The 26,128-nt window shown below is 49.8% G+C and overlaps 1 protein-coding gene across 4 annotated transcripts in view; it reads left to right on the top strand.

Moving 5' to 3' along the window:
- Positions 1–26,128, top strand: part of RBM19 (RNA binding motif protein 19) — a 116,072-nt gene that overhangs the window by 70,657 nt on the left and 19,287 nt on the right. For all 4 annotated transcript variants that reach the window (XM_050924428.1, XM_050924431.1, XM_050924430.1 and 1 more), the window contains exon 23: positions 10,305–10,425. In XM_050924428.1, coding sequence (XP_050780385.1) covers positions 10,305–10,425 — 121 coding nt within the window. The remainder of the gene's footprint in view (positions 1–10,304; positions 10,426–26,128) is intronic.

The following is a 26,128-nucleotide window of genomic DNA, read 5'->3' as shown; positions in this document are numbered from 1 at the left end:
CAGTGGCTAGCACAGCGGAGCCCCGATCTCAGCAAATACTATTCTTACACATATAAGAATAATCCAAGGAGTTCCTGGATCCCAACTGTATGGCAGATGAGAGCCTCGCTCCAGTCAAAGGGGTCCTGATTGGGGCTGGAGATAACATGTACAGAGCCCGTCCACCTCAGCACCCTCTACTGGCTGTTGTATGTGTTTATAACTTGTCTCTGTCTCGAATGAGTTGCTGCATCCCATACCCTGAGGCGCAGAGGTTAGGACTTGTGGCAGGGAAAAGCAGCAAGACTCAAAATAAAGGTTTTGGTTTTTCATGCTCTGCTGCTCCCCTTCCCGCCACCTATGCCTGTAAGCGGGACAGATGCTTCAGAGAGGCATCCTAGGCTGTCAGTTTGTCTCCATGGCCCAGGAAAGAGTAAATGCCTTCTCCCAGGCCTGGTCTACAGTGGGTGGGGTGGGGGGGAATCGATCTAAATTACGCAAGTCGGCATACTTAGATCTACTCACCGCGGTGTCTTCACTGCGGTAAGTCGACTGCTGCCGCTCCCCCCGTCAACTCTGCCTGCGCCTCTCGCGGCGGTGGAGTACAGGAAAGCGCCCCGGGGGTCAAGACGCAATAAATCGACCCCCACTGGATCGATCGCTGCCTGCCAATCCGGTGGGTAGTATAGGCGTACCCCCAGAGTCTGTTCAGGCCCTTTCTCCATGGCACCACTTACTGGCTGCACTGACAATCTTTAGCAAGCCCCAACATGAAAACAGTTCAATGTAAATCCAGCTCCCTGCCCCTGGCAGTTCTTCTCCAGTCTTCCCCCAGAGACCTGGAAGTCCCTCTTTTCTAGGACCTGCCACCAGAACCACTCTGCTTCCTCTCCCAGGCCCAAACACTTGCTCTTAAAGAGGACCTGCCTCAAAACAGGGCTGGCTGTCCCCAGACCCCCTGCCCCTAAAGGAGCAGAGTTTTCTGTTACACGTTTCACCTGGGCATCATTCCTCAGATCTGTAGTCCTGTGTGTGACTTTGTTTGTCACTGGACACTGACGTAGCAGTAACTCTTGAGGGCACAGATTCTGTTGTGCTGGGACATTGTCCTGCCTGGTCTTGCTAAGAATCCGAGCGTACGGTAAGTGTGCCACCCATCAAGAGATTGCTTTGTGCTTTCCTGCCTTTTAAGGAAAGTAGCTTTGTTTTCTGTTTCTTTGAGGGATTTAATTGTCTTAATAAAGTGCACACCAAGTTCGTTCTGTTGGCCATCTAGAAAAGAATGAACCACATATTGATGGGTAGGATTCTGACTATTGTACACACTTGCATAACTGGCTCCCGGTTCAGTGCTATGTGAACGAGAGGGGGAGAGGCAGGCTGAGAGACCTCTGAGCTGAATTGTTGTGGATTGTGAAAGAAGAACCTATTGTAAGGGGTAACATGGAAACATTTTGTAAACGTAAAATGTTTGTTGTGTGATAAAAACACTTTTAGTTCCTGTGAACTGCCTTGTCCACCCGTTTCGCAAGGCGATTACAATGACTCCGAGTGAGTGAACTGGAATTTTCATAACAGCCTAAAGGAACTGGGCACCTAAGTGTCTCTCAGAATCCATTGTGTTTCAAATGAGTCTTTTAGAACCAGATTCTGATCCCCTTGCTCACGTTGAGTAGGACATTATTCCACGAGTAGCCTGTGATAGCCAACTCTTGTTAATACGGCTGCTGGTCCAGTGGGGCCATGATTGCCTCAAGATGCTCCTGTAGTAAGATTAATAATTCACTACTGAAATGCAACCACCTCTGGTGTATGACACAACTGCAGAACACAGCAGCTCTAGACACATTAGAACAGGAACTGAAGGTATCACCTCTAGTAACTGAAAGTGAGGAATGATATAATGATCAGCATTGGAATGTAGCCAGGGCAACCGTTTTTAACATCCTAACTCTTATAAACAAGCACCCTTGGATTTTAAAACTGCAGGCCAGGTCCTTGGTTTACATCTCTTACGAAAGGTGGATGTCAAGTTTAAAGGGAACTGGTTTTGTGACTGCATGGAGGAATTTGTTTTGCACAGATCAGTGTTGCTAAGCACATTGATTCTGATTAAAGCAGCACTAACTTATTTGTATGTTTCCTAGAGTACTCACTGCAGAGAACTGGGTTGTTTTTCCACTCATACTGCAAGCAGAGTTTGTGCTTTCTTTCCCCCCTGCTGATATAAAAATACATCTGGTCTCCAAATAGAAATTGCCCATTCAGGAAAGACATTCAACCCTTTAAAACAAACTTGAGCTCAGCTGGCATGGTAGGGAATGTCCTCAACTGGAACTGTTTCTTTTTAGGACAGAAAAGAAATTTGTCAGCAGTCTAATGTTATCAACCCTTTGTCCCTCTAATGACGCTGGCCCTAAGGCTCTTATGCTTGAGTGTTTAATATGGCAATGGGGAATGAAGAGGAAAAGCAGCAGTGTCCCCAAAATTAAAACAGCATTTAGAGATGGTGAGCCATAGCACTCAAGGGAGATTAACTGAGCGGTCCAGTCTCTTGATCTATGACTTTCCAAATCCCCAGGCCATCAGACACCATTACAAGCAGATTGTCTCTTCCATCTGCACAGCCCAATCCTCAAACAGCTTGACTAGCTGCCCCTTGGTTTTGGAATCCGTCGCAGAATTGCCCTTCTGACTTTCAAAACACCTTCCATCAACTTGTCCCACTCCACCTCTAGGCCACCTCTTCCTCTTTCTACCTTTCCCTGTTCATTTTGGCTTACCCAGCATCTGCCTCCTCTCTAGCCCTTCCCAGGACCTGGCTACCAGTGCTCCCGGCAGCACCACAGTTCAATGGCTCATCAGAAAGCACATTTTGAACATGTGTGTGATGCTTCCTGGCTGTGTTCTGGATTTAGCTGGCTGGTTTTCTTGAGGCTTTTTTGGAAATGTTTTGTATGCTGTTGGTTCACATCTGCATGGGCTCTAGATGCCTTTTAATGAGCGCCCTGGAAGTGGATTACAAATAAGCAACATTGAATTTATTACTGAACTTTGCAAAGCATTTTGGGGTGCAGTTTGCTTAAATTTGCAAATGAAAACTGCATTAGGCTGATTTAGTCTATTCACAGCACATGGAGCAGCCATCGCTAACTCAGCTGGCTGACTCTCCCAAAGCCATATTGTTATTTTAGGACTCTGTAAGTGGCAGTTAGCTAGCAAAGAATTCCTGCCATAGTGAGCTGTTACATTAAGCTAAACCAAACAATGTAAAATCAGATCCACATGGGTTCAGAAGCAAGGTTTTAAGCATGAGCATGTCCTTTTTTCCTTGGAAACTAGGCCTGTAGTTTTCATGCAAGCCCTGAGACATTTTGAAATCGGGAGAATTGTAAGGGCGGTGGAGAACTGGAGAGGGAAGGATGCCGCTTGGGATTTTCATTTACCTGGCTCGGGTTGTACTAGCAGAGGTTGCTGCCATAGGCGGCAGGTTATATGGGCTCGAGGTGCCCGGGCTCCAGGAATATTCAGGGCTGGGGGCCCTGCTCCAGCAATATTTGGAGCTGGGTCTCTCCCCCGGCCCTGCCTGGATTGGGTCCCGGCCCTGGCGGGTCTCCCCCCACCACACCGCCCCACCGCGTCCCTGCCTGCAGCGGGTCCCGGGCTCCGCCTGCCACCCCTCCCCCTGCGTGCCCCCCTCTGCCGCATCCTTGCCTGCTCATGCTGCCAGAGATCGGCTCCCGGCAGAACTGCTGTCTGCTGCCCCAGGGTCCTAGCGCCTGCCGTCTGCTAATGGCAAGGCAGGCTGCCCTTACCCTGCTCTTCTGCCCTAGCCCTGAGCCTCTCCAACACCCCAAACCCCTCATTCCCAGCCAGAGCCCTCATCCCCCTGCACCCTGATCCTCATCCCCAGCCAGAGCCCTCATCCCCCTGCACCCTGATCCTCATCCCCAGCCAGAGCACTCGTCCCCCTGCACCCTGATCCTCATCCTCAACCCCCTGCACCCTGATCCTTATCCTCAGCCAGAGCCCTCATCCCTCTGCACCCTGATCCTCATCCCCAGCCAGAGCCTCATCCCCCTGCACCCTAATCCTCATCCTCAGACAGAGCCCTCATCCCTCTCCACCCTAATCCTCATCCTCAGCCAGAGCCCTCATCCACCTGCACCCGAATCCTCTGCCCCAGCCAGAGCCCTCATCCCCCTGCACCCTGATCCTCATCCCCAGCCAGAGCCCTCATCCCTCTGCACCCTGATCCTCATCCCCAGCCAGAGCCCTCATCCCCCCGCACCCTAATCCTCATCCCCAGCCAGAGCCCTCATCCCCCTGCACCCTGATCCTCATCCCCAGCCAGAGCCCTCATCCCCCCGCACCCTGATCCTCATCCCCAGCCAGAGCCCTCATCCCCCTGCACCCTAATCCTCTGCCCCAGCCAGAGCCGTCATCCCCCCGCACCCTAATCTTCATCCCCAGCCAGAGCCTTCATCCCTCTGCACCCTGATCCTCATCTCCAACAAGAGCCCTCATCCCCCTGCACCCTGATCCTCATCCCCAGCCAGAGCCCTCATCCCCCTGCACCTGAATCCTCATCCCCAGTCAGAGCCCTCATCCCCCTGCACCCGAATCATCTTCCCCAGCCAGAGCCCTCATCCCCCTGCACCCTGATCCTCATCCCCAGCCAGAGCCCTCATCCCCCTGCACCCTAATACTCATCCCCAGCCAGAGTCCTCATCCCTCTGCACCCTAATCCTCATCCTCAGCCAGAGCCCTCATCCACCTGCACCCGAATCCTCTGCCCCAGCGAGAGCCCTCATCCCCTTGCACCCTGATCCTCATCCACAGCCAGAGCCCTCATCCCCCTGCACCCTGATCCTTATCTCCAGCCAGAGCCCTCATCCCTCTGCACCCGAATCCTCATCCCCAGCCAGAGCCCTCATCCCCCCGCACCCTGATCCTCATCCCCAGCCAGAGCCCTCATCCCCCTGCACCCTGATCCTCTGCCCCAGCCAGAGCCCTCATCCCCCCGCACCGTAATCCTCATGCCCAGCCAGAGCCCTCATCCCCCTGCACCCTGATCCTCATCCCCAGCCACAGCCCTCATCCTCCTGCACCCTAATCCTCTGCCCTAGCCAGAGCCCTCATCCCCCCGCACCCTAATCTTCATCCCCAGCCAGAGCCTTCATCCCTCTGCACCCTGATCCTCATCTCCAGCCAGAGCCCTCATCCCCAGCCAGAGCCCTCATCCCCCTGCACCCTGATCCTCATCCCCAGCCAGAGCCCTCATCCCCCTGCACCCTAATCCTCATCCCCAGCCAGAGCCCTCATCCTCCTGCACCCTCATCCTCATCCCCAGCCAGAGCCCTCATGCTCCTGCACCCTAATCCTCATCCCCAGCCAGAGCCCTCCTCTCCCTGCACCCAAATCCTCATCTCCAGCCAGAGCCCTCATCCCCCTGCACCCTGATCCTCATCTCCAGCCAGAGCCCTCATCCCCCTGCACCCTGATCCTCATCCCCAGCCAGAGCCCTCATCCCCCTGCACCCTAATCCTCATCCCCAGCCACAGCCCTCATTCTCCCGCACCCTGATCCTCATCCCCAGCCAGAGCCCTCATCCCCCCGCACCCTGATCCTCATCCCCAGCCAGAGCCCTCATCCCCCCGCGCCCTGATCCTCTGCCCCAGCCAGAGCCCTCATCCCCCCGCGCCCTGATCCTCTGCCCCAGCCAGAGCCCTCATCCCCCTGCAGCCTGATCCTCTGCCCCAGCCAGAGCCCTCATCCCCCTGCACCCTGATCCTCTGCCCCAGCCAGAGCCCTCATCCCCCTGCACCCTGATCCTCTGCCCCAGCCAGAGCCCTCATCCCCCTGCACCCTAATCCTCTGCCCCAGCCCTGAGCCCCCCCGCAGCACGAACCCCTCATCCTCATCCCCAACCCTCATTCCCCTGCAGCCTGATCCTCTGCCCCAGCGTGCACCACCTCCCCCTTCCTACACCCCCACCACTAGCCCAGAGCCTGCACCCCTCACCCTTTCCTACACCCCCACCACCAGCCCAGAGCCTGCACCCAAACTCCATCCCAAAGCCTGCAGTCCTCACCCCCCTCCTGCACACTCATCCCCTGCCCCAGCCCAGAGCCTGCACCCAGCACCCAAATCCTTCTCAAAGCCTGCACCCCTCCTGCACCCTAATCCCCAGCCCAGGACCTGCACCCCAGACCTTCCCCCCTGAAACTCCACCCAGAGCCTTAGGCAGGTGGAGGCGGAGGTTGAGGGGGCAGAGTTGGGGGGGCGGGTTCTGGGCACCACCAAAGTTTCTACAAACTTGCCTCCCATGGTTGCTGCTGCTAGGTTGTGGTGGAGTTCCTTTTTGATTTGCATTTTTCAACAATCAAGGGCACCAAGAGCTTTTAAAGGTGTATCGCTGTAAAGAGACACTAGTAAATGGACGGTTAGAAGTCTCTTCCGATGAGTTTCAGTCTTGGATGAGCAGCTGGCCATAGCTCTGGTTATCAGCCAGTAGGTTGGATGGGGATAAATTGTGATCCTGAGGATCAAATTCACCCAGCCTCCTCTCAGAAGGTGACCTGAAAAGGAGAGAGAGAGTTGAGTTTCTGCTCATTTCCTTTATGATGTATAAAGAACATCAGATTTTTTTTCTCGGTTTATATTAATGATATTGGGAATATCAAGTCTCCTCTTGCCTGTGTTCTTTTGGAGAAATTCCAGAGGTGAGGGCTTGGGAGGAGCCTTCTCGGCTCTTGAGATGTAAACAGTCTGAATAGAAAAAAATCACTCTCCGTCTATATAATTATGATTTCTCTGGTGACTTTGCAATATCTTGTTCACTGGTTGTCCATAGATTCTTCCTGTATAGACATGACCTGAATTTCTAATGTTTTTTAAAAAAGGAACGGGGAGGATTAAAAACAAAGAAGAAAAAAAATCCTAGTAGACCTTCTTCATATCTCCTAAAGAAATTTAAAAATGGCACAAACATATCTTCCCTTCCCCTGCACCTTCTTTTGGAGGTCATCTTGAAGGTGGTCCCACAGACACTACAGTTCCCAACATGCAGTGTTGGGTTAATGTGTTCAGACGGACTGGATGGAACATCCCAACATGCTGGGACCTGTGGTCTTTATGGGCAGCATCGTCCATTAACAATATAGGTGGCTGCAAATAGGTTCATTTGATATAGATGCAGTGCCCAGTTGCCAGGCAAGCGACCAGCTGGAGCCACCAGTAAGGCAAAATGTGGCTGCCCTGGCAATATATGCTCATTCCTGACTGTTCTCAATACAGCCTTTCTTGTCTTCAGGTTGTGGGAAGTGAGAAATTAAAAAGTATAAATTAACAAATGAGACCTAGTGATTAGAGCTGCAGTTGTTTGCCGGGGGTGGAATTGCTCTTTGTGCTAATGTAAACAGCCATCACAATTTCCTGCTCCCGAGTGCTCCCCCTACCCCTCGACTATTTGTTTAAGCCAACACATTGCTCTGCTAATTGGGTAACATTCCATGTGAAAATAGGCCTTTAAAACAACAGCAGCGACAAATAAAAACAGCTGTAGCTGCAAAAGTACTAGGAGGAGAAAGTACACCCAGCTGAAAATTAATGCATCCTTCCTTTTCCAGTTTAGGATCATATAGTTTAGAGAGGAGGAGGAGAAAGAGAGATGAGAGGTCAATAAAATAATGAATGGGAGAGGGCAGGCAAATCAGGAACTCCTGTTCACACTTTTTTTTTTTTTAATGTTAAAATGGGGGAGACAGTCACTGAAACAGGCAATATATTGAAATAGCAATTTTTTTAATGCAACAGATACTGAACTCGTGGAATTCATTGCTTCAGTAGCTTTGTAGGAGTCGCACAATAGGATTAGACATTTATATGGATAAGAACATCCATGGTTATGTCTGGATAAACATATATAAAGTTATAAAGTTGCCTTGCTTCAAAGTATAAACTAGCCATCAACAGAGTAGGGCCAGTAAGAAAAATAATACTGCCCCTCTCCCCCTTTGGCAGGTTAGTCCCTAAGGGTTTGTCTACACTGCATTGTAAACCCGCATCTGCGGGACCTGGGCTTGCAGACTCGGTATTTCCAAGCCTCGGTATTTCCATTCTGCATGATAAACTTGGATTAATGATTGCTGGATCCAGGTCTCTCAGCCATGCTCACACATCCACACTGCACTTTGCAGACCTGCCACCTCGGGTCAGTAGCTTGAGCTGCATCCATACTGCAAAATGACAGAACTTAGAGGGACTCAGACTGTGACCCGTCTCTCAGCAGGGTCTTAAGATCTGGTTCCTGAGTGTTTACTGAGCCGAGTCAGGTTGATTTGTGAGTGGATGGAAAGGGGAGTTGGGTTCAAATAGACATAACCTGTCCTTGCCCTTCTTGCAACTTTCTCTAAAGCATGTAAGACTGGTCACTGTTGGAGACAGGAGTCAGACTAGGTTAATTCTGGTATCCTGACCCAGTGCCAGTCTGAGTAACTACATACAAGACTGTCTGTCTAAATTGTCCCTGTTTTAATTGCATATGCTGTTCAACTCCTGTCCTGAATAGTTGTGTAGTGTTACTGTATGCTGTTAAACAGCTCTTGTGTTGCACTCCAGACTTGGCTGCATTTCACTTCCTGGTGAATTGATTTGTTTTTCACTCTACATATATGTAAGTCACTGTAGGTGTTCCCAGGAGCGGCGCCAGGGTTTTTGGCACCCTAGGCGGGGGTCCTTCCATCTGACACATTTAAGAGAACATTTTAGTCTTCCTGTCTAGCCCTGACAGTGTCTGGGCTTGTTCTGAAGCACTTTGCAGTCCCTTGGAATGAATGGTGCTATAGAAGTGCTGGCTCTGCGTGTTTGCATAATGGGGCCCACTCCTGCAATGTCCCGAGCACAGCTCCGAGGATCAAGCCAGTGTTTCCTGAGCATTCCCGTTGATCAGCTGAGAATACAGAAAGTCTGTTGTGTTAATGGTACTGCCGGCACATGTGCCTTCAATGTCAATGTGAGGTTATGGCCCTCCTAACGCTCTTTAGCAATAGCAAACAATAGGAAAACATTCAGACCTTTTGATTGTGTGAGAAACAAAATCACAACAATGAAATAGGAAGCAATTCCATTTTGGGGTTCTGGTGCATCCGGATTTGCTCCCGTGACTTATGCAATCACTAGAATTTAATAGAAGGGAAGACTTCTTACCCGCAGTAGCTGGAGTTCTCAAAATGCATTGCCTCAGTGGACCTACTTAATCATAAAGCTGTGCTCTTGAATCATGCTTGTGGTTCACACTCTCACTTCGACATACCAGGAGAGTGACATGGTCTGTGGTGGTGTCATAGATTCCATGGCCAGAAGGGACGACTGTGGTCATCTAATCTGACCTTTCCTGGCCTGAGAGGCTTAGATGACTGCTCCTGTTCTAAGTAGACGACCACTCCAGGTTGTACTGCTGTTGTGTTGTGCTAAGCGTACGCCTGGAGGCAGTGCGGAATGGCACGTCCAACCTGTGCCAATGTTTCTCAGCCGCACCCCGTTTTATGTCTTCTCCCCCCCGCCCCCACCAAATGCATTCGTAAGAGACCATGCTGAAGAAGACTGCTCTTCCCAGGAGAGAGAGCGGTCCTCAAGGGTACATCTACACAGCAATTAAACACCCATGGCTGGCCCGGTCAGCTGGCTCGGGCTCTTGTGGCTCGGGTTGTAGGGCTGTAAAACTGCTGTCTAGATGTTCACATTCGTCCTGGAGCCTGAGCTCGGGGATCCCGCAAAGCAGGAGGGTCCCAGAGGCCAGGCTCAAGCCTGAGCCCAAATGTCCACACTGCAATTTTTAGCCCCGCAGCCCGAGTCCATTGAAGCTGAGTCAGCTGACCCAGGCCAGTTGTGGCTGTGCCACAGGACTTTTATTCCAGTGTAACCGAACCCCTTGAGTAGCTGGATTTCAAGGGAAAGACACCATAATGAAGGTGTTTAGGAACATCAGCACCCTGTCTGGATCATGAGGTGGGAGTGGGCACTGGGGGATGGATCACTTGATGATTACCTGCTCTGTTCACTCCCTCTGAAGCACGTGGCAGTGGCCACTGTCGGAAGACAGGATACTGGGCTAGATGGACCTTTGGTCTGACCCAGTATGGCCGTTCTTATGTAACCTCGCTTCCCCCACAATTGGATGCTTTGGGGTTCCAGGAGTCCCTGTAGATTTTTTTTTTTTTTGAGGTGAAGGGAGGGCAGTGTCTATTACTTAACTCGTACAGATATTAAGTGTGTTTCCTTACATGCAATTTCTTTTTCCCCACCCCTCTTTAAACCTTCAGAAAGCCTTCAACGCTCTGTGCCACAGCACGCACTTGTACGGCAGGAGGCTGGTCTTGGAGTGGGCTGATACGGAGGAAACAGTGGAGACCCTGAGGCGGAAAACAGCTGAGCATTTTCACGGTAATGTAGTTGCATCCAGACAAATGGTAAACACATCTGAGACTAGTGTGTCCCTATCTGGCATGGGTCAGACTAGTTCTTTCCCAGGAGCTGTCTGTTCTCATGGGTTGGTAAATGGATGGTGGAACCTGGGAACATAACTGCAAGGTGTATTGCGTGGTGGATGTGGAAACCAAGGGTGTCTCCTGTGCTTTGAGAGTAAAGCGCACCGAGGAGCAATGGAGGGAAGCCATGCCCTGGTAATACAGGTTGTGCCAAGGAAAGGTAGCAGGGAACATCCTGACTATTCTTTTGCTCATGCCTGCCTGTATGCATCTATATGTTAACCATTTATGTACTTGCTGGAGCAGTCAATCCATGAAATGATTTTCTGCGGTCCATATTGGTTCGCTAGTCTGACATTGCTGTGGGTAGTTCCAAATATTTAGGCATCCCAAATAGGAGGTGAGGTGATACCCATGGCTCTGAGTAATAAGGCAGTGGTACTGTACAGTATGGCCTAGTGGATAGAGCATTGAACTGGAACTTAGGGGACACTGGGTTCTGTTCCTGGCCCAGCCAGTGGTCTGCCAAGCCTCAGTTCCCCCCTCTGTAAAATGGGGCTAGTCCTACTGATCACCTTTGTGATCTACTGATGAAAAGTTCTACATTAGAGCATGATATTATGTGCTTTGACACGCTGAAATGCCACATCCTCACATGCTGTGTGTTAAGGTAGCATGTTCAGTGCCTGGAATGGCTAATTTACAAGAGATACAGACCTCCAGAAGGAGGAGGATGAAGTCCAGGTAAAACTGGAACAGATAAGAAGTTAAGAGTTGAACAGACTTATTTGGATCAGATTCCAGAAGCCGACATTTCCATAGATAACCCTGCTGCAGACTTGTATTGACACCCATTGACAAGTGCCAATGCGTTGGCAAATATTTGTGTAAGAAGCTCTCCTCTGGGTTCAAGGACTATGGTGGAGATCAATGCTCCTCTTTCAGCTTTGCAACGCAGCCTGCCCCAACAAACACGCCAGCTGCCTCCAGAAAAAAAGGTTGAGATGAGCAATTCATTCCAGGAAAGCGCTGAAAGCAACAGTTTACGTACATGGCGATGAGACGCAAAGCTCACTTCTCCCCCTCCCTGGAATAGGGGACTGCATGGGCAGTGGTTCTTGACAGACATTCAGGTTGGGAAGACAGTCTCCAGTGAAATGGGTGTGGCTGGATGTGAAGAGGTGAATGTGAAAGGTGATAGTCAGCTGTTGGTGAGAGGCAGGAAAGCAAGTGAAATAATAGCTGAGCCACTCGTGTGACCTGGATAGCACAAGGGAGACCGGGTGTGTGGAAATGCCTGCCGGGGGTGTCAGTGCACCATGAGGGAGGAATTGTGCACATAAGTGGCTCCAGACATGGCACGTGGAGTTGGGGTTGTAAGGTGGTGACCCTAGAGGAGAAGGGAGCTGCAAGAAGATTTGTCCCTATTATATTTAGAATTGCCTCCCCCTCTGTTTTCGCAGTCTCCGGAGCCCCTGTGCCACCTCGGGGAGTCATTTTAAAAACTGATCTCGACTTTCCTTGGTGACTGCAGATCTTACAAAAATGCAGACTGCTCCCCCTGCTGTGTCAACCTGCCCCTTAGCCAGCTCTGCCAACGGGTCACACTGGCCTCCAACAGGTGCCCTGATTTCTGTGCACTTGTTCTCTCTCTGTTTTTGTCTTCCCTGAATCCTGGAGATCCTAATGTCCTAGCATTTGTATTATCTGCTATGGATAGAAGTTGGAAGCCAGACAGTCACCATGTCCCCAGGATCTTGGCTGTGGAGCAAGAGAGAGTTCAGTAAACCACATCTGTTTGGAAGTGAAAATAAGAGCAGTGTCTGGCTTGGAATCCTTCTTGGTGTGCGAGTGCTGGGAGATAAGAAACAGATCCAGTGGACTTCCACCCCTGCCTTCCCTCCATGCTCATTGGCAGCTGCCCCTGGCTAATTGTTACTTTTAGTTGTCATTCAGTTACTTTGTGCTTAGCCCTGTTTTCAGGAAGATATGTAAGAGGCTGGACCTACTGGACTGGACTCAGGGCTTGAACTGGAGTCCACTGTAAGGGCATCTACTTAAAAGGAATGTTCGTGACCAAGTCTCTCTGTGGGACAGTGAGCAAGTCCATTCAGCTGTTAACTGATTCAGTCCCTCCGGTGATGCTGCTTTTGTTTCTTTACTTGGATCATAAGCCTCTTGTGTTTGTACAACGCCCAGATCCAAATTTGGCCTTTTAGGCGCTTCTGAAATATATGCATTTAATAGCAGTGCACCTTCTGCACCCTGGGTTCAGTGGTTGCCCGATGTGTGACCGTATCTGGGACTTAGCTCATCTCCTAGTGGCCTGGAATTTTCTACTCCAGCATATGGTCCTGCAGAGCCACCCCGAAAGGGAACCCTGACAGTGTTACTGGGAGCTGAATAGGCAATGTGTTCCACCAGCTCTGTGGGGCTTTGGTGTTGGAACGTGTGGGAGACATAGACCATTGCTGTAATGATGCAGAAAATGGAAGGGCTAGAAATAAGCATAGGTGAACTGCAACTGGATCTCTCCCTTCCGTCAGCAACCTCTCTGATACACCTTCACCGTTGTTTTGGTCAGTATAGCACGTTAGCTGGGGGTGGGGAGAGGATCATTTTTTCCATTGGTGGAGCCAGGCACATTGTGGGTCTGTGCTGTGCGATACCCAGCTTTGTGCCAATGCACTGCTGTTCTGCTCTGAAACCTCTCTGACCCTCCCCATTTAGCCCAGTGCTGGGACTCTAATACCGTCCTCTTAGTGATCGTTGTAATATAAAGTCGACATGTCTGTGTCTGAGAGCCCCAAACTCTTGTCATTGGTGATTGAAGCCAGATACGATGAGATTGTAATCCAAAACCGCTTCACCATCTATTCCCCTGACCTCCTCTATCCCGTCTCGCCACTCAGCTAGTTGTTACTGTGGCACGGATTGTTATAACCACCCACGTGCTCATCTCTCCAGCCGTGCTTCCTGCTCCGCGCCGGCCGATAAGGGGGCTGTTCTGACCACAAGCACCCATTGAGCAAGGCCACGGTTTAGATTAGCAGAGTGAGAGCGAGTCATGGAGCGGAACGTTTTTCATTTGTTGCCAGCCATGAGCATTCCTGCTGGGGGCACACGTACTGTGAACATACAAACACCACCTGAACCCGCTCCGCTCTGCTGAGGCCCCGCACCGCCTCCTTTGCAGAGAGCACGCTCCATTTTCCTCCTTTCTTTCTGCTTCCCAGCAAGACATTTCCACTGAAGCACATGGTCTCCCCTGCATTTAGTGCACCCCTGGTTCTTCCAAATAATGTGTGGGACAGCCAGGTTTTTTATGTGCAACCCAGTTTGGCTGCTTTACTTTGAATTTGAGGGCAGCTTAAGTCGTGCTTTTACCCACAGAGGTTGGGCCCTTGGCCGTGTAGATCATAGTCTTGTTTTCTTTCCCTCGTGTGTCCCAAGAGACGGAGAACACGCACCTTGCAATGCAGTGCACGTTTCAAAGAGGAGCATAAGTCTCCTCAAAGATCAGCAGCCTTAGAGGCAAGTTAACTAGAGAGCAGAAAGCATCAGTAGGGATGGTTGGTAGCTCTGCTTGTCTGGGTACAGCATCTTCTGTCCCTCCTCCTCCCCCCCCCCCCGAATTGGATTTCGAAAGCGAACCCACATAGCAGGCAAAGAGGGGAATGCTCTGGCGGACATGTGCATGGGAGGGAGCTCAGGAGAGGAAGAGAAGTGAGCGTGAAAGCACAGCGGAAGAGAGTAAGTAAGCTGCTGGCTGTGTCTCATTCATCCAGAGTGCAGTTCAAACAGCAGGCTCATGGCTGAGAGAAGCTTTCAGTCCTTTTGCAGGCCGCAGTGCCTGCGAATTCTGCAGAGCGCATATAATAGTGCCAGAAGAATCTGATGTAGAAATCTTTGTTTGCTGGTCTCTCAGGCAAGAGGGAAATGGCTTTGTTTGGCTACACACTCAGGTTTTTTTTTCAAAAAAAATGCCCCCCTTCCTGTTCTTTTGTTAATAGCAGGTAGAGCAGTGCTGTGGGTTGATGCTCTTCCCTGAAGAACTGGGTTCAAACACGGCTTGCATCACTAGCAGCCAGCAGCCAAGCCAGCACCCCACCACCACCTCTCCCGAGACTCACTCAGGCTGTGAGCTTGTCCTGTCTTAACAAGCGAAATGGGATCAGAGCTGGTAGTTGCTTGGATTGAGAGACCCTGCCAAAGAGCCAAAGTTGCTGCAGGATGTGGTGCTGGTGAGACAGTAATTGGTGCTCTGGATAAACACTGACATAGTGCCTAATGGTACTGGGGGTGTTGTAGTGGTGGTTTTATGTTTGGGTGACACGTCAAAGCAAGGTCCTGACCTTGTGTGGTCATTGGCGATCCCGTGGCACAAGAAGAGGGGTGACAGCTGTGTTGCCCTGGCCAGTCTCCAGTAGCAGTTATTGTGGCAGTTATTGTGGTCTTCCCAACGTTATTCCATTGCATGCATTTCTGAGGTCCCTTCCCCGTAGTACCTAGGAACCGTGATCTGAACTGATTACCTGCCTCGACAGAGAGGAACAGGTCCCTGTAACAAAGCTGCTCACTGACAAGGAGGAATCCAGATGTGGTCTCCAGTGTGCACAGCCATGATTGCGTCTCATTTACCTGGTAGGGGAAAGCTGGCAGGATGGTAGCGGGAGAGAGCTCACATGGTGCCTTCTCCTAGGTAGCATTCTGCTTCCTAGCTCTGAGTTTGAAAGCGAGCTCTGTCAGCCGCAGTGGTATAGGGTGGGCATGGGCAGGGTGCAGGTGAGAGATGATCTTCAGGAGAGCCGGGCTCAAGCCCATTTGGGGATTTAAAGAATGGAGGCTGTGTTCTTGAAATGGACCGAGAGTTCAACTGACAGACAGTCTAGCACAGTGGTTTTTAAACTTATTTCTGGCAACCCAGTTGAAGAAAATTGTTGATGCCCATGACCCAGCGGAGCTAGGGATGAGGGGTTTGGGGTATGGGCTCTGGGCTGGGGCAGGGGGTTGGGGTGCAGGAGGAAGTCAGGGTTCTAGGCTGGGGATGAGGGGTATGGAGTGCTGGAAGGGGCTCCGGGTTTGGGAGGGCTCAGGGCAGGGGATTGGGGCACGCGCTTTTCTTGGGCAGCTCCCAGTCAGCCGCACAGCAGGGGTGCTTAGGCAGGCTTCCTACCTGTCCTGGCACCGCAGATTGCGCTGTGCCCCAGAAGCGAGCAGCAGCAGATCCAGCTCCTAGGCGGAAGCACACAAGCAGCTCTGCACAGCTCTCACCCAAAGGTACCACCCCTCCAGCTCTGATTGGCCAGGAACCAGCCAATGGGAGTGCGAAGCCGGTTCTCGGGCAGGGGTAGCACATGGAGCCTCGTGGTCCCCCCTGCCTAGGAGCTGGACCTGCTGCTGGCTGCTTCCAGGGCACAGCGCGGTGTCAGAACAGGTAGGAACTATCCTGCCTTAGCTGGGCAGCACCACCATCGGGACTTTTAATGGCCCGGAAGGCGGTGCTGACCAGAGCCGCCACAACCCAGTGCCTGGCATTCCACGATCCACTACTGAGTTGTGACCCGCAATTTGAAAACCACTGGTCTAGCACATGCAGCGCTTGGTGGACCAACATGAGCACTGCTTAGCAGCCCCCCTTCATATCTGCCTAATCGGCTATGGTTTCCAGGTGGTTTTCAGAGTCCTACAGCAGTAACCTAGCCTTGGGGGCACCAAGGCATGTACCACCATGACCAGGGTAGCATCTGAGAGGAAAGAGAGAAGTAGGCAGAAAAGGCATTTCTACCCACCCAAGCGCTGAGTGCCCAGGAGCAGAGAGGAGTCCAGCAAGACCCTGAGACATGGGGATCAGACATCCTACATTAAGGGTGAGGTCACTATTGTTACCAGTTCTTCCAAGTGCTCCCTTCCACCAGTAGCTCCCACTTCTGCATTGCCGGGAGTGAACTGCTTTTCATGCCAGTCCCTACTTCTGCTCTACTGTCCACAGCTGAGAAGGACAATCAGAGCTCGATGTCCTCAGCATACTGACAGCACATCAGTCCCTTCCTTGAACTGATGGAGCATTCTTTGCTTCCTGCCCTAAACTCTTATGCAGTGTTACTGTGCATTGTTCAGCAGCTGCCTCCTGCCACACCAGATGGGCTGCCTTTCCATGGGCAGTGAAGTGATGCCTGTATAGTTTACAAAGCGCTTTGGGATCCTTTAGGATCAAAAGTGCCTCAGAAATGCAAATGATTTGTATTCACTGAATAAGACTGTAGACTCTGGTCATGTCAGGCTCAGGACTGGTATAATGAGGTGGTGCCCATCTGTATCACGCTGCCTTGGTGGTGCTATGAAGGCAGAATTGCAGAACATATGCCAGGACTACGGTACACCTGGCTCTCTTCCTGGTTATTAATAAGACTTGCACAGAAATGTGAGCAAACAATTAATGTGTCATGGAAGTTTCTGCAGATACTAGAATAAGGCAAATGTCTGGGCAGGACAAACGTGATGGATATTCCATATTCCTCGTAGGTTTCAGAATATACCCCTTTTGTAATCCTGTTGTTCTATGTTTCATGCTAATTGATAGTAAAACTTAAAAAGTATTTTGAAACACTGGGGGGGATTATTAAAAAAGCCCTTTTTCAGTTTCTTTTTCTTTGTGGCCACAACAAGGTTGTACAGGTGTTTCCAGCATTAATCCCTCATGTGTCCATGTATAGGACAAGGTGCCAACAAGGAGAGAGATGGGTTTGTAACAATGTCTCCATTTTTTTAGCAGTGGATGACATGTTGGTGCACTCTCCAAGACTGCTGCGGCCCTCACTTTCACTAAATGTTTGAGTTGCATCCTCTTCATAGTGATTCTCTTAGAGTGGTGGTTCTCAACAACCAGTCCATAGACCTGCTATCTCCCTGACACAGTTTAGGAAGGCAGCAAGACTGTCCCTGGTGTCAAAAGGGTTGAGAACTGCTGTCTTAGACCATAGGATGAGTGCCCTTTTTAGCATTTCTATACATCAAAATAAGTTTAGACCAATAGATTTTAAGGTCAGAAGGGATCATGATCCTCATCTAGTCTGACCTACCAGATAGCACAGGCCAGAGAATCTCACCAACTGATTCCTGCATCCAGCCTATGACTTTTGTAGATCTCTTAGAAAGATATCCAGTTTTGACTTCTAGACGGCAAGTGGTAAGAGGATCCACCATTGCTAGAGAATTTGGTGCAGTGGGTAATTTCCCTCACTGTTAAAAGTATGTGCCTTATTTCTAATCTGCATTTGTTTAAGTTCATCCTCCAATCATTGGAACTTGGTTTTTGCCAGACTAAAGAGCCATCAGCTATCAGAAATGTCTTCTCTGTGTAGGTTTTTGCAGTTGTCATCAAGTCATCTCTCAGCCATCTCTTCAGCAAACTAAATAAATAGTGTCTTCAGACTCTCGCTTGTTTTTCAGACCTCAGATTGTCTTGTAGCTTTTTTTGAAACCTTTCCGTGTTTTTTGCAACTTCCTTTTTGAAAGGTGGATACCAGAACTGGACACAGTATTCCGGAATGGTCTCACTATGGCCATATACAGCTACAGTAACACCTCCCTCCTCCTAATTGGTAGTCTCCTGCTCATGCATGCAAGGATTGTGTTTGCCCTCGTATAATATATCAGTATAGCCTCTTTTCGGTGCTCTTGGGTTGTGTACGGTTTCTCTTAATACACAAGCCAAAGTTTTAAATCCTTTTTCTTATATGCCGTGCTGTTAGTCTGTGGAACTCAGTGCTATGAGATAGCATTGAGGCAGGAGCTTAGCAGGATTCCAGAAAAGTATTAGATACTTTTATGTTCAAAAAGAACATTGGGAAGAAAAAACAATTTTAAAGGATAGAAACTCTTCTGCTTAAGGGCATAAAACAAGCTAAAGGTCTGCTCGGGTCTGATTTTTAAGCCGGAACCAAACCCAAGCTCACCTGTCCAAACCCTTCCCCCAGAACCCAATTCGGTGACACTGATGCCTCCTGCCCCAGGGGTTGGCGCCGGCGGCTGTGTGCCCTGCTCCTGCCATCCACTGCCCCCTGCTGTGCTATGTGTGCCATGCAGTGAGAGATGCTGCAATTCCTTGGCACGCTCGCGCCGCAATGCAGAAGTGCCTGCAGGAGCGGGACATGCGGCTGCCACTGTGCTGATCCCATGGCTCGGAGTTGCGCTGACCCAGCCATGGCCCAGGGGGTATTTGTACTTGAGTCCCCATTGAGTTTGGGTCAGGTTGCAGGTCTATAAAACAAACACTAAGGGCTTGTCTACGGAGAGAGAGGAGAGTTCATTCAAATGATCTAAAAATGTGTTTAAAATGGATTAGTTAAACCGTATTAAACCCCTGCGTGAACGCTTAATTCATTTCTGAAGTGAATTAAACTAGACTGCATTAAAGCCACTTGACTTCTGACAAATGCATCCACACAGGGGTTTAATGTGGCTTAATTAAATCCGAATGATTTTTTCAAGTGGATAACTCTCCTGAGAGTCACTGTATAGACATGCCGTAACTGGGGGATGTCGGGAAGAAACTTCCCCCTGTGAGTAGGTTTTTATGGGGTTTCTTCCATTTTCCTCTAAGGCATCTGGTGCTGCCACTCTCAGACACGTGCTGGGCTGGATGGCCCACTGGGGTTATCTCTTATGGCATTTCCTGTGAGCCTGTATGGCAGCTGGTCTGCATTCAGCCACTCGAGGCTCATTGGACCCTGCTCCGAGGACTTACGCAGGGCTCTGGATTCCTGCAGGGAAGGAGCTGGGTGATGAGAAGAATTTTCCTAGAATATTTTTCCATTCGGGAAGTTCCTTCTACACCTGAGAGCTGCTTTGAACACAAACCAGTGCACGATTGAACTGGGAGTTGAGCACGACTTGTTTTGGGGTGCACCTCGCTGTCACCACTCCAGTCCTCCCGTGGCCTTTGGAAAATGGGGGTTGTGGAGGCTTTCATGAAGTCTGGTCTGTCCAGTCAGTTCCCAGAGGAGGATCACATCTAGAGAGGGGGACACATCTATGACCAGACGCAACCCCCTCTTGCCTTCTGTAGCCCTTATGATTCCAGACTGCAGTACTGCCAGTGTCGGCCTGCAAGCCTCCCTCTGCCTCTCTCACTCTGGCATGTGGTGTTTTGGGACTATTTCTGAGCGAGCCGGTAATATCCTGCACACACTCCCTCTCTCCCGGGAGCTGCAATCCGTGCAGGGAAGGTATTTGCTCCCAATCCAGCTAAATTACTATTGACTTGTGTTCTCTGTGCTCCACAAACATTTCACTCAGCCGTCACCAGCAGGGCCGGCAATCTCCTGCCAGGGGTAACTTGGAAGGCCAGCTGTGCAGGGCCGTTTTTCCTGCTCTTCCCCATCGATCAAAGAATTCAACTGACGGGGAGGGGGAATTTTGCGCTAAGCTTAGGAGCAGGAAAAAGAGTGACTTTTCATTGGAAAGATGAGCATGGGTGTGTATAGGGGTGATGGGTACATCCAAATGGAAAGCATGGGGGGTGGGGAGAGTGGCATGGCAGGAGATTTATTTCATGTTTCAGTGCTAAAGAGGCATAGGAGAAAACTAGGCAGTGAAGCAGTGACATTTTATAACCAGTTCCTCTCGTTCTGCAGGAGGCTGTGGTGTGAACAGACATGACCTGCCAGATCCTCTGCAGAAAGCTGTGGGGCTAATGTAAATAATGGGTCAGATCCCGAAATGGTGTAAATCAGCGTAGCTCCATTGATGCTAACTGAGGATCTGGCCCATTATTTACAATCGGCATCAATGGAGCTGCACCGATTTACACCAGCTAGGGATCTGGCCCAGTAGTACTTCCTATAACCATCAAACCCGGTGTTGCCATCCTTGAGTCCGTTGGAAGGGTTTTTAGAGGCTTTTCGGTGGCCACTTTTGCTGGGTGCATTGTAGAGACCCCGCCTCTTATAGTGTTTGAAGAGCTCCTCAGAGCCTGTGTTTGTTTTCATTTCACCAGTATCTATCTCCCTTCCCCTCTGTTTTGTGCCTCTGTTTTCGTTTTGTTTTTCAGAGCATCTGTAACCAATGCAAACATGTGCCGTAGCCAGAGAGTAAAACCCTGCCGGATTAGTGTGACAGCCTCAACCCTACCCTGTGATAATCCCATGGTAATTCCCTGTTAGCCCCACCCCCGTCGGCTTTTGCTATTGTCTAAAGGAAGCGAATGGCATAGTTAGCAGGCAAACCTTAACCAGCTTGGAGCAGCAGAACGGCGGCGCATGCACCAAAGTCAAACCAATTTGCCTCCCTTTTTTAGAAGGTGTGCAAATGGTTATGTGCGTTCCCAGCAGCTGCCTGCCTGCGTCCTCTCTGGGAGTTCCTAGTCTGGAGAGCAAGGGCCTGCTTATGTGGGGAGTTAGCGCCTGCCTCCAGCGTATGCAGCTGGACCCCCGTACTGAGATTAGGGCCTCATTGTGCTGGGTGCTGTACAGACACATAGGAAGAAGCAGCCCCTGCCCTAAAGAGCTCACATTCTAAATAGGCAGAGAGGTTGAAACTCGCCCAGAGTCACTCAGGATGTCTGTGGCAGAGCCAAGACTCGAACCCAGATCTCTTCTACATTGCATCAGGGCAAGTGTGTGCAGGGGTGGGCAGATCCTCGCTGGCAGTTTGTATTTTATTACATTGTTTTCATTTGATGCTGATCCAAGGTGCTGTCTTGGCAGCGCTGCAGATTGAACTCCTCTACCCATGGAGCAGTATGGCATGGGAAAGCGGCCCACACCCACCTCCCCACCCATCAATGTGCTTTGCCTCCACCCTGCACAGTACAGTAGAGCTCGCCGATGGTTTAACGGCAGCTGACTCCCTGTGGCCCTCTTGTTCCCGAGCACATCTGCAGATGCTGCCTGTTGTTACCAGTTGCAAGGGACATGGTGAGCACACTTGCCTATTAGAGCTTGGACTGTGGCTACTGACTTATTTTTCAAAGGCCACCGAATCACCGTCGGGCGGTGGTAACGTTCATTCACAGTGATCTGAACTAGATTGCAGCTGGTGACCTAGAGGTGGAAGGCTCTGCATTCCCATCACTCATCCCCTTAGCTGGCCAGTCCCCCTGCCAGGAGGTGGAGAAGCTCTCTCCCAGACAGAGTCCAATTCACAATGCTCTGTGCAGCCCCTCTCAAGACACTTCAGTTGTCTATGCCCAGCTGCTGAAATCTCTCTGCTACAGCTACGTACACCTTGGGACTTACTCATTTCTGGGGAGCTGTAGCTGTAGTAGCTACCACAGGGGAGTCAGGACTCTTGGGTTCTCTTCCTGACTCTGCCACCAGCTTCCTGTGCGACGTTGGCCAAATCCCAGTTCTGTCTGCAAAACAGCAAAGGATCGGACTGTTTCTATGCTGGGCGTTTGTGCAGAGTGGCGTTTCAATGAGTTTCAGCTTTCAGCTGTGATGTTAATTATTCAGAATTAAAATTCAAACTGTTGGAAGCCATGCAAGTTCCCTTCTAGGCAGCAGAAGGGATGCAAAGCACTGGAGGTAACTTTGGGTATTTAAGGACAGATTTTACAAAGCCCACAGGCCTGCCAGTGAGACCCATGGTGTTTCAGCTGCTGTTTATAGGCACTTTAGCAGGTTAGAGTGACAATGTAGAAGGGTGGAAGGTCCAGTGGGACTTGGGAGACCCAGATTCAATTCCCTGCTCCCCCACACACTTCTTGTGTACCCTTGAGCAGCTTACAGTGTGTCTGTGCCTCAGTTTCCTCTCTGTACAATGGGGACATTAGCCCTGTTCTACTGTACAGGAGTGTGTGTGAAGACTGTGAGGTGCTCAGATGCCGTAAGGATGATGGTCATGTAAATTCCTCAGACAAATGGAAGGCTGAGTACCACCTGTCTCCTTCTTTTATATCGCCACCATTACAGTGGAGCTGCTGCCCGTGCTCCTCCTTTTTTCCCCTGCCCCCCTAAACGCACCTCTCGGACAAACACCTAGCGTGGCATTACCACGAAGAGCCACGAGTGGTGGAACTGCCTTCTCCAGCGTGGGGCATTGGGGCCCGGGTTTGGTAAGCTTCCAGGCTCACTGCACGTTGCAGGCTGAGGAGTGACCCGGAGGTGAATGTGAAGTGCCTAGGCAAACACTTGAACACTGCCTGATGCAGTGACCTTTGTCAACATCCTGTGCTCCTGAGGAACTATTCAAGCTAAGCGATAACCCAAGATCTGGGCTGTCATTTTCGAGGGATAAGCAGTGGTGTTGATCTTTTGAAGGAGAGCAAGTTGAGACCCCTCAGGCTCCCTGCGCTGTTATAATACACACAAAGGGGCCATGTTTGGGTTACCCTGCGGAACCTTGATTCCTGCAGTTCCTATTTTTTGAGCGTTTGACTTTTCAACGTTCTTGTAACTCATTTTTTGTCTGTAACAAGTACCTTATAAAGGGTCAATAAGTGATAATATGATCTGCAGATACGAGTGGTAAGTGTTAGGTAAATGTATCCGTAGAAGGTGTAACTGATGAGCCGTGGTCATAGGCAACCTAATGACATGTTTAATTTTTGACACTTTAAAACAGCTGCCTATCAGTTGCTCACCCTTTACCACTATGAATATAACCATAATAGAAGGTATAACCCGTTTAGGCATCAAAAAGCAACACAAGGATGATTAGGGCTTCTTTAAATTTTGGAAAATTGGAGTTAATATTTATAGTTAAGGTTCCATCAGCAGCCTTCTGATTGACGGCATCTCTCTCCAGTTCTTGGTTCCCCCAGACATATGCAGCTTGCTTCTGATCTCCTTTACACTGGTATAACTCCACTACCATCAGCCAGGCTACTCCTGAGTCACCCCTGAAATCTGAACCCAGCCCTGTGTGCTGACTATCACATACGAGTTAACGCTGCTGATGGTAATAGTAATAGTAATAGTATGAAATTTAATAGTGAAAAGTGCAAGGTCATGCACTTAGAGATTAATAATAAGAACTTTAGATACAGATTGGGGATGCATCAGTTGGAAGCAACAGAGGAGGAGAAGGACCTTGGGGTATTGGTAGATCACAGGATGACTACGAGCCGCCAATGTGATATGGCCGTGAAAAAAGCTAATGCGGTTTTAGGATGCATCAGGCGAGGTATTTCCAGCAAAGATAAGGAGGTGTTAGTACCATTATATAAGGCGCTGATGAGACCCCACCTGGAATACTGTGTGCAGTTCTGGTCTCCCATGTTTAAGAAGGATGAATTCAAACTGGAACAGGTTGAGAGACGGGCTACTAGGATGATCCGAGGAATGGAAAACCTGTCATATGAAAGGAGACTCAAAGAGCTTGGCTTGTTTAGTCTAGCCAAAAGAAGGCTGAGGGGGGATATGCTTGCTCTTTATAAATATATCAGAGGGATTAATATTAGGGAGGGAGAGGAATTATTTAAGCTTAGTACCAATGTAGATACAAGAACGAATGAGTATAAACTGGACACTAGGAAGTTTAGACTTGAAATTAGATGAAGGTTTCTAACCATTAGAGGAGTGAAGTTCTGGAACAGCCTTCCAAGGGGAGTAGCGGGGGCAAAAGACATATCTGGCTTTAAGATTAAGCTTGATAAGTTTATGGAAGGGATGGTATGATGGGAGAGCCTAATTTTGGCAATTTTTTCTTTGATTATCGCCAGATAAGTATGCCCAGTGTTTGGTGATGGGATGTTGGATGGGATGGGATCTGAGTTACTGCAGAGAATTCTTTTCTGAGTGCTGGCTGGTGAGTCTTGCCCACATGGTCAGAGTTTAGCTGATCGCCATATTTGGGGTCGGGAGGGAATTTTCCTCCAGGGCAGATTGGCAGAGGCCCTGGAGGTTTTTCACCTTCCCCTGCAGCGTGGGGCATGGGTCACTTGCTGGTGGATTCTCTGCAGCTTGAGGTCTTCAAACCACAATTTGAAGACTTCAGTAACTCAGGTATAGGTTAGGGGTTTGTTATAGAAGTGGATGGATAGGGTTCTGTGGCCTGCTTTGTGCAGGGGGTTGGACTAGATGATCACATTGGTCCCTTCTGACCCTAGAATCTATGAATCTATGGTGGTCGGAGGGTAACCGTATCTGTTCCCACTTTGTGCAGCGTGTAGCGCAAAGTACCAGTTGGACTTGGTGCACATGCATGGAGAGCGCGTTATCCCCTGTTTCTCAATAACAGAGTTAAGTGTGACCTCAAGTTACAGTGTCCTCACCGGTGTTGCATGTGTGTCACTAGGACTTCTGAGTTCACATCCCAGGGTTCTTTGCACTTTGGTGAGCTGAGCCACTGTACGGTTTTGGTTTTTTGCACCCAGTGAATTGTAGAACTTTTCTGTCCTGGGCACACAGGATGAATTGAGGGAAGGCATTAGAAGACTTTCAGCACTTGAGTGGCTTAGCCTGTGTCCTCACTGAAAAATAGGTGGGTTACAGCCCCAGTGAAAACCCTGCCGCCCCAGCTAGCCTAAGTTGAAACCACCACCACACTTGGGTGGGAGGGTTTTGTGTGTGCAGGAAAGGGAGATTGTGGAAACACCCACGTAGGAGACTGGGCTAATTCTGACGTCCCTGAAAGTTAGTAGAAAGGTGATCTGGGATGAGTCAAAGATGACTGTGGGATGGGTAGCATTAGGGGGGCAGTAGATGGCGATCGGGTAAGGATTCTAGGGCAGAGTTAAGGTTACTGGTGCCTGTGAGGTTCCAGACTTTCAGATGTTTGTTTCACACATTTCCTTGTCATGTTTCAGCAAGACACAGCTGCAGCCTTGTCTCTCACTTTAACAATGGGAGGGTTGCTCTCTTAATAGATCATTCTAGCCTTCCTCCTGTCTCCAGGGGTCTGATGCTGAGCTGGAACCATAGGAGGAGAATTCCCGCCCCGCCCCCTATGCCAATCTTTACTCCCCTTCTCCTGTCTCCCACAGCATTCCTAAAGTATAGAAGTTGAGGGAGACCAATTCTGGCATTCTGTCAGGGAATTAATTGAAAAATAAAATCATTAGATGGGAACTCCAGAAATGCAAAATTGTTTAAGGGGGAAAGAGGAGGTGTGAGCTTTTGTCAGGTTAATTTCTTCTGTATTGATGCTTTGTGACATTTCCTTGTTGTTTATCTTCGGCAGCAGCTGTAATACTAAAAGAAAATGCACAGCTTGTTCCATTTATTTATTTTACACCTTTCTGCAGTCCTGCGGTATGTTTGTTTGTTTGAGAAACCCAGAGAGGCTTTTGATGTCTGAGAGCAGGATTTAAACAGCTGTTCTCTGAGTGGAGGTGTGCTTCCTCATGGGAGGAGGATGGGGAGGAGGGGATAGCTTGTCTGTCTTTCCTCAGCAAGCAGGGCTAAAGGTCTCCCTTGACTGATGTCACTAAGCTGAGTGATAATTTTTCCACGGACGCTCGCCTGGAACTTGAAATGAATTCACTCTGGCCACGCTCACTCTCCTCTGGGTTCACTCTTGGCAAGCATATCGCTCAGGCAGGTTATCCCTAACGTTGCACCCTCAAAAGAAAGCCACCATTAAAGGTGTACACAAGAGGGCTCACCCCACATGCTGGTGCCATGATCCAACATGGAGACGAAAAAGCTCCATGTGATTTACATGACAAATCCTAACTAACCAGCACAGCTTAACTCTCCTGTAACGGTCATGAT

The sequence above is a fragment of the Gopherus flavomarginatus genome, chromosome 15, assembly GCF_025201925.1.
Source record: "Gopherus flavomarginatus isolate rGopFla2 chromosome 15, rGopFla2.mat.asm, whole genome shotgun sequence".
In the NCBI taxonomy this organism is placed as follows: Eukaryota; Metazoa; Chordata; order Testudines; family Testudinidae; genus Gopherus; species Gopherus flavomarginatus.
Note: the sequence above shows the minus strand (reverse complement) of the source record. Positions and strands in the feature narration are given on the sequence as shown.